The sequence below is a fragment of the Xiphias gladius genome, chromosome 23 (assembly GCF_016859285.1).
Source record: "Xiphias gladius isolate SHS-SW01 ecotype Sanya breed wild chromosome 23, ASM1685928v1, whole genome shotgun sequence".
Lineage (NCBI taxonomy): Eukaryota > Metazoa > Chordata > Actinopteri > Istiophoriformes > Xiphiidae > Xiphias > Xiphias gladius.
Window position 1 is genome coordinate 25,980,919 of NC_053422.1, and position 15,728 is coordinate 25,996,646.

The window sequence follows — 15,728 nt, forward strand, 5'->3', positions numbered from 1 at the left end:
ATTCTGTACTTGTCATCTCTATTTCCATGTAATTTCCATTTTGTACAGTAAGCAAGGATGTGTCCAAAAGATTGAGACAAGATTGTTTACTTCAACCATTTTTCGCCCACTTTTTCTCCTTTGTCCTTGGTTTTTCTTAAATGTATGCAGGAGAAAATTTTTTTTAAATGAATAAAAATTGGAAAATACATATCTTGTTCAAACGGCAATGTCAGATCTGAATTGCGCCATGAAGGGTTAAAAATTAGATTGACTGAACCTGTAAATCCCTTAAAAATGTTTTGCCATCTTATTTTGCTCTGCCAAGCCATATCCAGTAGTTCATCAAAAGATATCCCCATTTGGCAAAGGGTGGAAATACATAAGAAGATTACTTCAACTGAATTAGCATATGTTTCTCACAAGTATTTGTTGACATCAGTGCAGCAGCCTACATTGGTTTTTATTAACACTGTCACTGATCCTCTCCACTTCCTCTGTCTTCCAGTTAGCGTCAGACAACTATTTTACAAGAGGTTTGAAAGCACTGTTCACCATTTATAGAAGGCTTAAAACGACCTGCAGCATGTTTACGTAGCATGACATTGTTATAATGTCACAAAATCTTTTAAACCTGGTCCCTCCAGAAAGTTGCACAGTGAAATTCCCCCATGTGTCCTCTGGAAATAGGTAGTCCTAGAAGCTTGGTTACGGAGGGAATACCCGCAGCTGGTGAGCTAACCCCAAACTCGCTAGCCAGCTGGGAGCACGCCGGCGCTTCTCAGTCATAATAATGCTGGTAACTAGCCTGACAACTGACAGTTAGCAAGCTAATTAATGCAAGATTAGTTGTCTAAGGTCACAGAGTATTTTCAAGAGACTTACATGTACAATGGACTCTTGACTCATTAATTGTCTGCAAACCACGGCTCTTTTGTTTCAACAGGGTAGAGTCACTTATAAGTGGATGGTGCAGCACGGCTAATAAAATAAGAAAGCTTCATCTGTTTTGAAGTGTCACATAAGTGTATGACTTTGACATAGAAGAACGATTTTTGTTTCTCATTCACTACCAACAGTCATTGTTGGTTTCTGTTAACTGTGACCATGATCTTTTCCTCACCAAGTAGTTTTTGTGTTTAATGATCTGCCGGCACTAGCCTAGCACAGCGGCGGCAGATCAGAAAACACTTATATGAATCATGTTTTATGTCAAATCACTCCACGCACAAGGCACTGATAGGAGCACCAGATCCAAACACAGTCAGAGTGCTTGTTATGAAAGGTCATTGTTGATTAGTTTGGGGGACTTTTTGTTTTCTGCTGAGGCACCAAGGGAAATCTTCAAGGCAATCCAAGGAAATCCTGGACCACTCAAGTAGGCTGTTAAAAAAAAAAAAAAAAAAATGAAAAAACAAAATCATGCTTATATAGTTTGCTTTAGAGATGGACATCGGTATAGAACTTTATCTCCTGTGAATTTGGCGATTGTCAAAATCATGTGGGTGTTACAGAGCTGGAGACTTAATTAGTGGAGACTTTGATAGGAAATGTCCTTATGCAGAGGCCATCTCACAACTTAAATCCTCCACAAAAAGTTCTTATGCTAGGAAGAATTTTGTTTGAGTAGATGTTTATCAACTTTAGGTGTTTATCCACTTCACAGCCCCTTCATGTATCTTATCCTTCCCTTCCAAGATAACATATGAAACCGAACAAAAATAATGGTAATTTATTACTAACCATGCCTCACCTACTACACATAATCACATATCCCCCATCTGTTGTGCCTCTTCAGTTTAACATTACATGACAGAAGACGACGATCACACATTTGACCTTGTTTGCTGGAGGGGGGTTGATGGAGACACTGTGATGCATCAACACTCTCCCTCATGTTCATGCAGACTGATAAATTGACAGTGAAAAGCGAGAAAGTGCAGCCACCCATCTACAATGACTCAAGGATTAGATTCTGGGTCTGCTCAGTGTTGGGGATTAAAGATCCCTGTACACACAGGGATGGAATTAGTTTGATTTAACAGACAAAGGACTGAATGTCTTCCTGTATATTTCCTAATGAAGTCCTCCGTCTGTACATTTTATGTGTACTATGGTCACTCACTTCTCCTTCTCTCCTATTTTCGCACATGCATGGAGTTCTTATAGACGGTGATGCTCTGGGGTTAAAACTTTATTCTGCTGAGTCAAACTTCCATAAAACTGAAATGTATTTCCTTTCAAAATCCCTGGTTTTGGAAATAAGTTTTCCCATTCATTCCCTCTATGGGCATTACAGAGACACCTGATCGAAAGCTTTCATATTATCCTGGCAGCAATGAGTTGAATTCACAGTACATAACTCACCCCACACAGTGGGCCACCATGAGTTAAATCCCTTCCCTTCTATCAGCAACGAAGCTTAAAAGTGCAGTGGTACGAACTGATTTGTAATGACACTCCTTTCCCCATCCCTAGTATTATTTGGCTGGCTAGTAGTGTGAATCCCTGAAACAGGCTGTACCAGTCAAGCATCATTTTGGAATATCATTGTCTGACTTCTTCAGTTGGTGAGAACTCAATTGTTCTTGATGAAATTTCTCTCTATGAACCCATGAGTACAAAAACAAAATCAAATATACTGTATATGATAATTTGCATTAATCTGCCTCTCCCATTCCGCCACAAGAGGATTAGTGAGGTTCAACACTGATGTTGGGTTATAGGGCGTGGCTCACATTTGGAGATAGCCTGGTTCCAGACTTCTGAATCTCTGGTCACATGTCTGGTTCGTTCAACTTTTCATATAGATCTGGTGATACGCCCCGTGACCACTCTTTCTGCTAGTCCTGGTAACAATTGACCAATCAGAGATTGGAATAAAAATGTGTTGCCGTCTTTCTTCATTGCTTGTTGGCTTCCCAGCTACAGCCATGAAAAAACAGGGACAGAAAAATGCCTTCAAAATTGGCTAAAAGCATGTGTGACATCAACACAGCTGTATCGGTTGTTGTAAGCTGGTTTATAAAACCAGCCACAAAAAAATGAACTCTTAAATCAACTAATTTATTTGATATTTGTGAAAAATATTAGCTTTTCCTTAACAGCCACTTCTACAGTTTCAGTGTCTGGACACACAAGATTCTGGAGTGATACCAAAGTTGCCAGTTTACTGTTGGACAGGTAAGCTAACTAACCAAATTAATCATTCTCAACCAGCCTAATAAACTGAACTCATGATGTCATGGCTCATTAGACTCACTGGTGTCCGTGTGGACCCACTGACATATTGGCTGATTTCTGTGAGAGCCCTCAGGGCAAACCCGTGCAAAAATAATTTAATGCTCCTTTAATAATCATATCCCCTACGGGGGAGGATGATGAGGTGAATCCCTGAGCTTCATATTTTAGCTGAATAGCTACAGAGAAAATCTAAATAATCTAAATAAAATAAAAATGCAACAGCTGTTTTTTATTCATTAATAACCTTGGCATTCACCTTGGAATGTAATGCAATTTATTTAGTTTACCTACATCTTTATCCATGAGAAGAGGTTGTTATCGCTTCTAAAAATTAGAGGCTTGACAACAACAGTTAGCTCATCCTTTAACCTATTACTTTTTACTTTTTGCTTACTTCACTAGCTATGTAATTATCGGGTCTATAACCCCCAAATTGTCATAAAAATCATAAAGAGAAAAGAACAAAAGAGTAGAAAAGTAAATGAATTAAAAGAACTGGGAAAAAGTGAAGCACAATAAGCATTTATATTAATACAACAAGGAAGAATGGAGAGATATACTGTATGTGTCCTACATATACAGTATAGGTATGCAGGAGGCAAATCATATTTCAGTCTAAGTTATTCAAATTACTTCATGCCTTCTTTTGTACAAATTTTCCAAATGTTCTGTATCTTATGCTGTTTTTGGTATTTTATCCTCTTTATTTGGGATAAAGGCAGAGTCTTGATTCATTTGTCTCAAAAACGTTATTTCTTCATCTGGACCAAGCTGACACCTGACTACATTGCAGATTTCACCCATATACTTTCAGTTTTTAATCATGATGTGTCATTAGAAAAGGGGCTTTCTCTAGTTTTGTCACTGTTTGATTCAGCCAGTGAGGTTTTTTCTGCTTGTGTTACCACTCATACACCTCCTCACCATTTCTGTCTGTGCTCTGTGATTCTTTCAGCGCTGATTCTGATATTTCATCTTTATGTCTGCGTCAGCACACTCTGCGTATGTATATCAGTGTGTTTAGTAGCTTCCTGCTCATCTGCCCTCAAATCTGTCACACCAAGCGTACCGATGTACAATTGTCCAAAAATAGAAAAGATCAGTGATTGAAAAAAGACCATTTGTGATCTCGTGTGTATATCAAGATACATTTCGTCACAACCTTTTTGTGACAATAATAAATTCAGCTTAATATCACCTAAAGTGCAGTTTGAAAGCAAGCCTGTTCGACATGTCTTCACAAGTACAGTGTTGTAAAAGTGAGGAGTAAGCCTTTTTATCTCTGAGTGCTCTATCAAGCCCAAATATCACTCAACACAGGGATCTTGAACAGTTTTTAGCCTGGGAGCTAAATGAAATTCAGCCTGGGACAGAAACGAAAATTTGATTTTGTCACTTCAGTAGTCAGTCTCATTACAGCATATTAGTTCCCTTGTCATGTGGGAGTCCGGAAACTCCAGCTTAGACAGACAATTTCTGGATTTATCAAAAGGTGAGTGGGACCTTGAAGGAAATGCATTTGCATTGTACAGAACCCTCAAAGTGAATTTAGTCATCACAAAAAACCGAATACACGTCTTATTCCCATGATTAAACTTTGTGTGCAGGGAAAAGAATCTAACAAAATAAATTAATTAAGTGAGTTAAGGGTTGTTGTTTTTTTGATTCACCAACCTGGCTATGAACAAGGGATCTGGCAAACTGTGGAGCCCCTAAGCAAGGCACTAAAGCTGCTTGGTATCTACCATCACTTGTCCCAGGCTTTATGTTGCTGGGAAATTAGAATCGCATTAGTTCATTCAGAGTCTGATCTCACCAAGGTCCAGGCATTGTTGCTTGTTTTGCAATAAAGTAAGCTAAAAAAATTCAAGTGGAAAAGAGAACTAAACAATGGAGCCACCAGAAATCTTTTACTAACCTGACATGCACAAGGCTTAGCAAAGGGATTAACCCAGTTCATCACAGAGTTTACAACTACAAAGTAAACCGCTCACAACTGGGCAGTTTACTGTACATTCTCTAACTGACCAGACTTGTGTGTGTTTGGACTGCATCTGGCACATGGAGGAAATGCAAGTGAACAGGGAAAGTCCACACTGCACGGACAAGAAATAGGATTTCAGTTAATACCCTTGTTGCTGTGAGGTAACGGTAGTACACAAAAAGTAACAGAGTGCATGCAGTCACATCAACCTTTTTACATTAAGTTTAGTTCTCTTACTTTTCCATGCCTTTATGTAGATATTTTGCAGTAGTGACTCACTTTCATCATTTTGCCAAGTCCAGTCAAATCTCAAACTTTAAATAAAAGTCCAGAGTAGGTTTAGAGCATGATTTATGTTTTCGACATAACGTTGATGAATAAAAACATGTAAATTCTGTTTTATGATGGATTTTCTCCTTTTCAAAAATCCTTCTTCTGAGCCATTTATGAAACCTGGTCCACTGTGACATTCACACAGTGAGCTCCAGCATGGTGGACATATGTCAAAGCCGTTAAAACAGAAATCCTTCAATCTCTGTCTTTGAGAATTCTCTTTTTCCATCTCTGTGTTTCTGCACCAGATCAAACAACTCCCTCACTCCCATTTCTCACTTCATGCACTTCGTCATTACCTCAGTTTGACCAACACCTTTTGTCTGTGTAACTCCCAAACACACCCGCCACACACAAAAAGGACTAAATACACTGACTGTGTTTTTGAAAGAAAGGGGAAACCTGTTGTCCATTCTTAAGTAAACAAACAGCAATCTGGAAACAAACCGAAAAAATAAATACATAAACCACGAGAAAAAAACAAACACATCGACGAGAGAAACATTCATTTATGGTATTTTTAAAAATCTTTTACAAATTGCACCACTCTAAAGGCCTGGTAACACCACAAGGTGTTGAAATTTATCCACACCTCCAAATTAGGGCGTAGTGACTATCCGCAGGTTCCCAAACATCAGTGCCTTCTCTGTCAGTTAGCTCAATTCTGCCACATCTGTATGGCAACCATCTTAAGGGCTGGTCACACCAGCATTTTAATCAGCAATATTTTGCAGCAAAACCAGTTAATTTCTTTTTTTTTTTTTTAAGTGATACTAAGGGGAACCTTGTGCCCTTGAACAATAGCAAGCCGTTTTGACAGCCCTGACCTTTAAAGGAGGGAATGCTTGAGAGTCCAAAATGGAGGAAGCTATTGTGGCCCGTTAGCTGTGTTGCCCTATCCACTTTTTTATTTAACCTCCTCTGTCAGAGTATATGCTCCGCAAAAGAGGCATGGTTTCCAGAGAAATATGAGGAGGCGATGATACAAATAAACCTCTTGAATAAACTGTAAGAACTTGTTGTCCTGTTAGCTAGCAGGCTAACGAGTTTGCTGACTAGCAGTTGCTTGCTAATAGACAGTAAGCAAGCTTGTTAGGATTTTTTTTTCTTTCCTACCATAATAGGCACAACTCTTGAGCAAAGTTGAGTATTTACTATTGAATAATAATAATCAGAAGTGATGTACAATTCTGAGTGCAACATTAAGGGAGAAAACAGGCCGGTGCAGAGAAAATAGAAAGATGCTTGTATTGCTAATGGGGCTATGTAGAGCTAGCATGTTAGTGATTCAGCACCAACTACAGTAGTTTATTAACTGGTCCCGTTAGTAGTCACGATGTCACAAAGCTTCTATAGCCAAATATTTTGCCAGACAAAATTTGCTGTGCCACTTTCTGGTGTGACCATGCAGGAGAGCACTCACATAAATCAGCAAGCAGAACTGCTTCCTCTGTTCCTCTGGACTCTCCCTGCTCTGCATCAGAGTGAAGAGTGTATGAATAAGGGACAATCTTCATTTCAAAGATCACTAAAAAGGGTAAACTGGCATGAAATGTTTGCGATTTACTTAGCTCCAGTGCAGTGATTCCATTGAAATTAATTCATTTTGCTTCAGAATTTTACCGTTTGAAACACTGCTGTGACTAGGCCCTTAGGGTACTTATTAAGGTATATAATTTACACATTCATAAAATAAAGACTTAGATTAGCTTAAAAAGGATGGTATACTATACCTTCCTTTAGCTGCTCTCCTTTACTTCCTCTCTCCCACACAAGCACACACATGCTTCAGTTACAGTTGTCCTCAGTGGCCTGTGATTGACTTGACAAATGTGCTGTGGAACAGTGCTCTGACAATATATACCCATCTGGCTTCATGTGGAAACCTGCAGGCTTTTCCCTTCGGCGCTCCTTCACCCCATCAATCATCGCGGAGATCTGAGGCAGCCCTCATTCTCAATAGAAAAAATATAAAGATAGAAAAGGCTAAATGTCACTGTCATCATTATGTGCATCATTCTTTGTCATTCATCATCATCATTGCGATATAACTGGGACCATATATTTAGATTACAGGTGGGACTCATTGGGAATAAACTTCCAAAGACCTCACAGTGTAACTGCTAAAATATATATATAGAAAAAGTAAAACATCATATTGCTCATACAGTATGTCTTTTTTATCCATCTAAGGGAATACCACCAGAGTTGGAACAGTCCTGTCAGACCCTGACAGGGAGAAAATAATCCTCACCTTTGTGTCCTGACGCCTAGCCTGCTGTCACAGCCTGTTGTCAGTCAGGCTGGAGTAAGGCGACTGCAGCTGCTTTGAATGCTGCCTCCAGGAGTTCTCAAAAGGTCGCATGTCATTCGTATTCCCGCTTCTTTGCAGCGACTTCTACTCTCATAGAGTTGAGTTGAGGTACTTCTTCACAAATCACAAAACAGGAATACCCCTTGTGTTGTCCCTTGTGTTGCTCTAAATTCCGTAAGGGAATTGCTCTTGCCAATATCCACCATGGCTGCAGCCCTTAGGTCATCTAAGGACTGCTGTCTATTCTTTACACGCTGAGCAAACTGTGAAGGAACTGTGAAGCACAAAAACTTTAGGGCAGAAAGACTTTGCAAAATTTACCCGGATGTTAAAACTGAATACCTTGGATGTCTTCATCGTCCAGACACCTTATCGTATATGTTGTGGTTATAGCCATTCTTACTGTAAGCAGCTTTTTAGAGCACATTTTTTTCTTTCAGCTTTTGTGGACATACACTTACAGAGCCCTTTATTAGGAGCACCATACTAAGACTGGGAAGTTCCTCCCTTTGCTCTCAAACAGCCTCAGTTCTTTGTTGCCTGGATTCCACAAGATGATGGAAACTTTCCTCTGAGAGTCTGGTCCATGTTGACATGATTGCATCACATCATTTCTGCAGATTTGTCAGCTGAACATTTATGCTGCAAATATCCTTTTCTACCACATCCCAAAGGTGTTCTACTGGATTCAGATCTGGTGACTGGGGTGGCCACTGCAGTACAACTCATTGTCATGTTCATGAAACCAGTTTGAGGCGACATTTGCTTTGTGACATGGTGCATTATCATGTTGGAAGTAGCCATTGGGAAGATGGTAAATTGTGGCCATAAAGGGAAGCACATGGTCTGCAACAATACTCAGATAGGCTGTGGCATTAAAACAAGAACTGATTGGTATTAAGGGACCCAAAGTTTGCCAAGAAAACAATTCCCCACACCATTACACCACCACCAGCAGCCGGGACTGTTGACACAAAGCAGGTTGGGTCCATGGATTCAAGCTGTTGATCTGGAGGGAGGAAAGAGAACATAGCACAGTAGACGTATAACATAAAGATGTATAACAATAACGACACTAATAATGAAACTAATAATTATAATAATAGGGTGAATAATAATACTAATAAAACTTAATATAATAATAATGATAATCATAATATGTGAAGCAGTGGGTGTTGAGTAGGATCATGGGGGCAGTAGGTGGTTTGGAGTCACAGATCCATTCTATGAGGTCTTTAAGATATGAGATATGAATAAGTGTATGGTGTACAGGTGTTACTAATAAATTGCTCGGTGAGTGTAGGCAAGAAACCATTAGAGCCTAGTGTCAGTATCCCTATTTTCATGGTACCCCTTCTAGGATATGAAGTCACTGTTTTACAGACAAATGCCATAGCATAGGCCTCACCCCAGCCTGAAGACTGTTTTGTCCTCGGCTAGTCAGACAGATCGCCTTCATTCAAACACTAAGTGGAGGAAGTGCTGTAAGTGTCACAGAAGAAAATCTGAGGTATAGCAGAGGGAAAAGTGAAAAAAAAATGAATTTGACTTGCTCACCTTTTCCGGAATTTGTGGAGGACCTATCTCTTGCTCGAGTACATAGAACCCTCAAAACTTTGTCTGTTATATACAGTAGGATGAGCCACCTATGCTCGGCTAGATTAATGTGACTACACTGAAATGTTCAGTGTATCGAATTTACTAAGCTGTCCCCCTGGTAGAAGCATGGGGGGAATATTTTCAACACTCAAAAACGTATTTTATGTTTATTTTTGTATTAATGTATCTTTGAGTATGTTTGCATGGCTCTATAGAGCACGGATGAGTGGGACAGCGAGTGGGATGACAGGAGGGTTACGTTGTTTAATGTAGGCTGAAAAATATAAATAAAGTCTTCCTAAAAACATTTCTATCTGTGAAATTGCAGGTGAACCGGGTGAAAGACCTTTATGAGTTGAGTTGTGATGATAGAAATTACTCTATGATGCAGGTTGTTGCTTGTTCTGGGATGTGATTAACTACTTACAATAGGAATATTATAGGGATATTACAGTAATGTCATTGGGTTAAAAATGATGTTAATGTATTATTTTATACATAAAGAATTTTTAGTGATTTTATTAATTAACCCTGTAAAGTTCATATTATTGCAGTTTATCTCTTCCGTTGCATTTGTCATTTTTAAAATGTTTACATTTATTTAATATTAATATACTTATGTTACTTTAATAATATACACATGTATATGTATATTATTAATGTATATATCACTGTATTAGACTATTTTGTATACACTATTATATCTATCAGTGTCTATCATTTGCTCAGGAACAGGAAACTGCTCCATTATTTAGAACGTTTTTATTTTTTTTGTGCTATAAATGTCATTCTCTTTTTGGTAATAATGACATGCTGATAAGCTCTCATGATAAATGTGTTATTGGGAGAGTGAAAGAAAGATGAGAAAATGGGGGGAATAATGAGAGAGGTACTGGGATCCTCAACAGAGGCCTTTCCTGCCTCCTAGTGGAGTCATGGGCGAAAAAAATATATACATATAAAAAAAAAAAAAAGCTCCCCATAAACTGCCAACCTGGGAGGCAGCAAAATAATTTATGTAGCCATGTCATTGTAGCATTACATTTGCATAGTAATGTCACAGCCCTTATTTGCAGCTATATAGATTAATCACATCATTATTTGCTGTTGTAGCATGTTTAGAGGGTTTTATGCAAATTGAGTCCGTGTTAGGCATCATGGTTTATAGTGAAGTAAGTCATCGTATATGGAAACTGTGGAATACATTTCAAATAGGCTCCACTTTGAATAGTTCACAAGAACATTTTACACACTTGAAACGTGTAATATAATGTTACTGCTTCCAGTTTCAAGGTTGATTTTTGAATTTTTTTGTCATCTAGGACACAGGTTTATTGGTAATATGGTTGATTTTCCTCAGGTTTTTCTTTCCTTGAAGTGCACTTGGATTCGATCCGAGGAACTGTTGAAACTGATAATTATGCAGGATGGTGGTTTCTCTCTCTTTCAAGACCCTGTGTATGTATGTGTGCAGTATGTGTGTGTGTGTGTTCATGTTGACTGTGTCGGTGACGTAACGGACCTTGGGCTCCTCTCTCTCTCTCTCTCTCTCTCTCTCTCTCTCTCAGTCACACACACACAAACACACACACACACACACACACACACTCGCAGTCGGGCAGCAGCAACAGACGCTCAGTGCTGCTCTCAGTGTGCGGAGCGGAGGAGGAGGACCCACGGCACAGTAGCATGCCTATGTAGTTATGCCTCAGCTCCGGGAATATATATCTCATCTCGCTCTCTTTATCTCACCGCGCTCCTTTTTTCCCTTCTTTTCTCCCATCGACTTGACTTTTTCCTCTCTCCTTCCACTTGGAGAAGGCGATACGGAGAGCTAGCTGTCCGTCATGGTGCGTCTTTGCGCATTATTTCTGGATCTGTAAAAGAGAGTTGTTGTTTTTAATTTTTTTTTTTTTTTTTTTCTTATGCTTGGACAAAAATGAGGCGCTTTTTCAGCCTCAATGGGAGGAGAGGGGGTGTTTCGCAGCAACATTTGGCTGCAGCTGCAGGTGATTTGCAAGAAGCCACTGAATAAATCGCCGCTCTCTATAAGGAAAAGGGGGTTGCAGTAAGCGGTCCCCCCCCCCCCCCTCTCCTCTGCCTCTGACAATGTGCCAAGTCCATCCACCTCACAGGATGCCGGTGATTTGCGGTGGGTTCGCTTTTTTTCTTTTCAAGGATTGATTTTCTGGGGACGGACTTTGGATTTTTGGGGTTCAAAGTGAAGGTCAATGGAGAGATTTGCGCAACTCCGGTGCGTCACGGTTCCATTTTAACACCAAATAACGCTGGTGCGGTTTGGCTTTCTGCGCGCCTATGTGCTTGTGTTTGTGTGAGTGTGTGTTTGTGTGTGAGAGAGCGCCTCTACCTCCCCCCCCCCTCTCTACTGTGAGAACTCACTCCCTGATTTTTTTTTTTTTTTCTTCTTTCCATCCAAGGCTCCCGCTGCAAAGTTAAATGCTGGATCTATATCTCAGCGACCATTTTTGGCTGTAAAAATGCTGAGCGGCGTCCTCTTGCTGAGCGTCCTCACGGTCACCAGCCTGTCACCGTCCGAAACGGAGAGCCGCAAAACTTCAGCCTCCAAGGATATCTGCAAGACCCGCTGCGCCTGCGAGGAGCGGGAGAACATACTGAACATCAACTGTGAGAATAAAGGGTTTACCGCCGTCAGCCAGTTCCAGGCGCCCCCTAATAAAATCTCCCAGCTTTTTCTAAATGGAAACTTCCTGTCACGGCTCAGCGCCAATGAGTTTGTCAATTATGGCAATGTCACATCACTGCATCTGGGGAATAACGGCTTGCAGGAGATCCGAAGCGGCGCTTTCAACGGTCTTCGCTTCCTGAAGCGGCTCCACTTGAACAACAACAACCTGGAGGTAATTAAGGAGGACACCTTTGCAGGACTGGAGAGTTTGGAGTATTTGCAGGCAGACTATAACTACATCAGCGCCATAGAGCCGGGTGCTTTCAGTAAGCTGAATAAACTCAAAGTGTTGATCCTCAATGATAACCTGCTTTTATCTTTACCCCCTAACATTTTCCGCTTTGTGCTCCTCACCCACTTGGATTTACGCGGCAACCGGCTGAAGATGCTGCCGTTCGCTGGGGTCCTGGAGCACATAGGCGGCATCATGGAGATCCAGCTGGAAGAGAACCCGTGGAACTGCACCTGTGATCTGATTCCTCTCAAATCCTGGTTAGACACGATCTCTGTCTTCGTCGGGGACATAGTGTGCGAGACGCCGTTCCGGCTGCACGGGAAAGACATCACCCAGCTCATAAAGCAAGATCTGTGCCCGCGCAGGAATGCTGGCGAGCGTGTTCACCCCCCCTCTGACTCTCACTTTCAAGGAGCCCTGCTCCCGACCTACCAACCCGGCATGATTACCCCAACTCGTCCCCCGAAAGCTTCCCGTCCGCCCAAAATGCGCTACAGGCCCACCCCTCGCATTACAAAGGACAAACATGTCTTTGGGCCCATAATGGTTTACCAGACGCGCTCGCCGGTGCCCATGCTGTGTCCCAGCGTTTGCGTGTGCACATCTCAAAACCCTGACAGCGGACTGAACATCAACTGCCAGGAGCGGAAGTTGCATAACATCAGTGAGCTGAACCCCAAGCCCTCCTTCCCAAAGAAACTCCACCTGACCGGTAACTACTTGCAAGTAATTTACAGAACTGATCTGACTGAGTACAGCTCACTGGAGCTGCTCCATTTAGGAAATAACAGAATAGCAGTGATTCAGGAGGGTGCATTTGAGAATCTAACAAACCTCAGACGGCTCTATCTTAATGGGAATTACATTGAATCCCTTTCTCAATCCCTTTTCGCTGGTCTGCAGTCGCTCCAGTATCTGTATTTGGAATATAACATCATCAAGGACATTTTACCACAAACATTTAACTCTTTGCATAACCTACAGCTGCTGTTTCTGAACAACAACCTGTTAAGGTCGCTTCCTGACAATGTTTTCGGGGGAACCATGCTGACAAGGCTCAACCTGCGGAATAATCATTTCTCTTACCTTCCAGTTAAAGGTGTCCTAGACCAGCTTTCAGCGTTTATCCAGATTGACTTGCAGGAGAACCCCTGGGACTGCAACTGTGACATCGTGGCACTCAAAAACTGGATGGAGTTGTCCAGTACCAGCGTGGTGGTTAACGAAATCACTTGTGATTCACCCTCTAAACACGCAGGTCGCCTGCTGCGCTCACTTCGCAACGAGGCCATCTGCCCTGAGCCTAGCGAGATGCCCCCACCGCAACATGCCCCCCCTACGAAAACCCCTACATTAATAAGCCCTGGCACTGAAGCCACCACCCCTTCTTCTTCTTCTTCTTCTTCTTCTTCTTCTTTTAGCTCTGTAAGCCCCACTGAATCCAGACTCCACACCCCTGAGTTACACCCCGAGGTCCCGCTTTCAGTCCTGATTCTTGGGCTTCTTGTTGTTTTCATCCTTTCTGTCTGCTTTGGCGCAGGCCTCTTTGTTTTTGTTCTGAAACGTCGCAAAGGTGTGGAGCACGTGCCCACGGGTGCCAACAACTTAGATCTCAACTCTTTCCAAGTGCAATATGGTTCCTACACTCCTGAACCGACCCAAGACAAAACCTCTGAAAGCCACGTGTATAACTATATCCCCCCACCTGTGGGCTCCATGTGTCAAAACCCTATTTACATGCAGAAGGATGGCGAGCAGGTAGCTTATTACCGCAACCTGAAGGAGCTCAGCTTTGGGCCCCTGGACACAAAGAAGGATGATGTCCTCACCCGCAGCCCAGGGGCCTACACCATCAGCACAGTGGATTTTATGGATAAATCACCAACATCATGTGGTTTGACCACCCCAGAGCCTCCTGAGATGCTGTATCAAAACTTAGGGGAGAGGCCCAACAAAGAGCTTCCCACAGCTGCAGGCATCCCTCCTTTCAATTACAACTTTTGCACTTTACCTAAGAGACCTTGCATCGTGCCCCCCTACGAGGCTGCTACAGCCCGACGGCATGTCACCAACCAGGAACGGTTGAACAAAACTGTGCTGTACGGGACCCCCAGGAAATACTACGGGGCCGAACACCCTTCCAGAAACAATGAGCACCCGCTTCTGCTCCCTGGGAAGCTAAAAAATGAACCAGACTACCTGGAGGTTCTGGAGAAACAGACTGCGATGAGCCAACTGTAAGATAGCGACAATGCCCCCAACCCCCAGCCCCCTTCCACCCCCCCTCACCCCCCCAGGTTCTGTGCAACATTCATAATAATCACGCAATTACTGTAATAATAGCCCTCTCTATATATCTATCTTATCTGTGTTCAATCCTACATGATTGACTGGAGGCGAACTGAAGCCTTTGACGATCTTTTTTCTCTCTTCCTTTTCTTCGCTTTTTTCTTTTCAAGATGTATAAAAGGAGTATAAGAAGTATATTATTATGCAGTTCTATTTTCCTGGAAGGTATAAGTTATTTCTTCTTTTTGAAAAATGAAATTCTAAAAGACTTTGAGGATGGCAAGTATATAATGGGCAGGACTGTACAAATATGGCTTTGTGCTTTTCATAAAACTGTATTTTATTTTCCCTGTGAAAAACAGAAAGCGTATGAAATAATTATTCTTTGTAGAAGAGGAAATGCTACAGATTGACATTCCTGTACATACTTAGCACACACAGATAAACGGTGAGTGTTAAACCATAAAAGAAAACCTTTTTAAAATCCAACAAGCGGCAAAATCTTACTATACTTACTCCAGAAAGTGCCTTTGCACTCAACTATTTTATTGACGATGCTCTCTCCAAACTGGAAATGTTCCTTTTTCTGAAAGTGCTGTATTTTAAAGAATCAAATCTTTATGTAAAATAGAAGACTTATTTGTCAGTTTAAAAAGAAAAAAAGAAAAAAGTGAACTTGAGACTGAGTGTGAAATGATATATGAGTTCTTGACAGGGAGAATCATGTTATTTTGCTTTCAACATGAAGTGTCTTTGGAGATGTACAACTTATAGAGAAAACTGTATGCTATAGGGGAGCAATACAGCAAAATTGCGCCATTAAATTTTCACTGAAGCACTTTGTCAAGATCCTGAGCTTGAGGTAAATTTTGTTTAGACTGTGCGGAATTATTTTTGGATGCTGTGGTGTGTTGCGGACTGCTCGATGTGTGTGTCTGTACGTGTATGGTGGGAGCGAGAGAAAATGAAAATCGAGCGTACCTGCACCTGCAGCTGCTTCTCTCTCTCTCCAGTGAAATGTCATGGGTCCTCTAATGATTGATGA

The 15,728-nt window shown here is 41.4% G+C and overlaps 1 protein-coding gene across 1 annotated transcript; it reads left to right on the forward strand.

Moving 5' to 3' along the window:
• Positions 1-11,950: 11,950 nt before the first annotated feature.
• On the forward strand, positions 11,951-14,635 carry slitrk2 (SLIT and NTRK-like family, member 2). Its single transcript, XM_040120139.1, has one exon. It carries the CDS (start codon positions 11,951-11,953, stop codon positions 14,633-14,635), a length of 2,685 nt encoding a protein of 894 aa, XP_039976073.1.
• Positions 14,636-15,728: the final 1,093 nt, after the last annotated feature.

Bases quoted from the DNA above. Each gene is read 5' to 3' on its own strand.
- slitrk2 (XM_040120139.1), top strand. From the start codon at position 11,951: ATGCTGAGCGGCGTCCTCTTGCTGAGCGTCCTCACGGTCACCAGCCTG.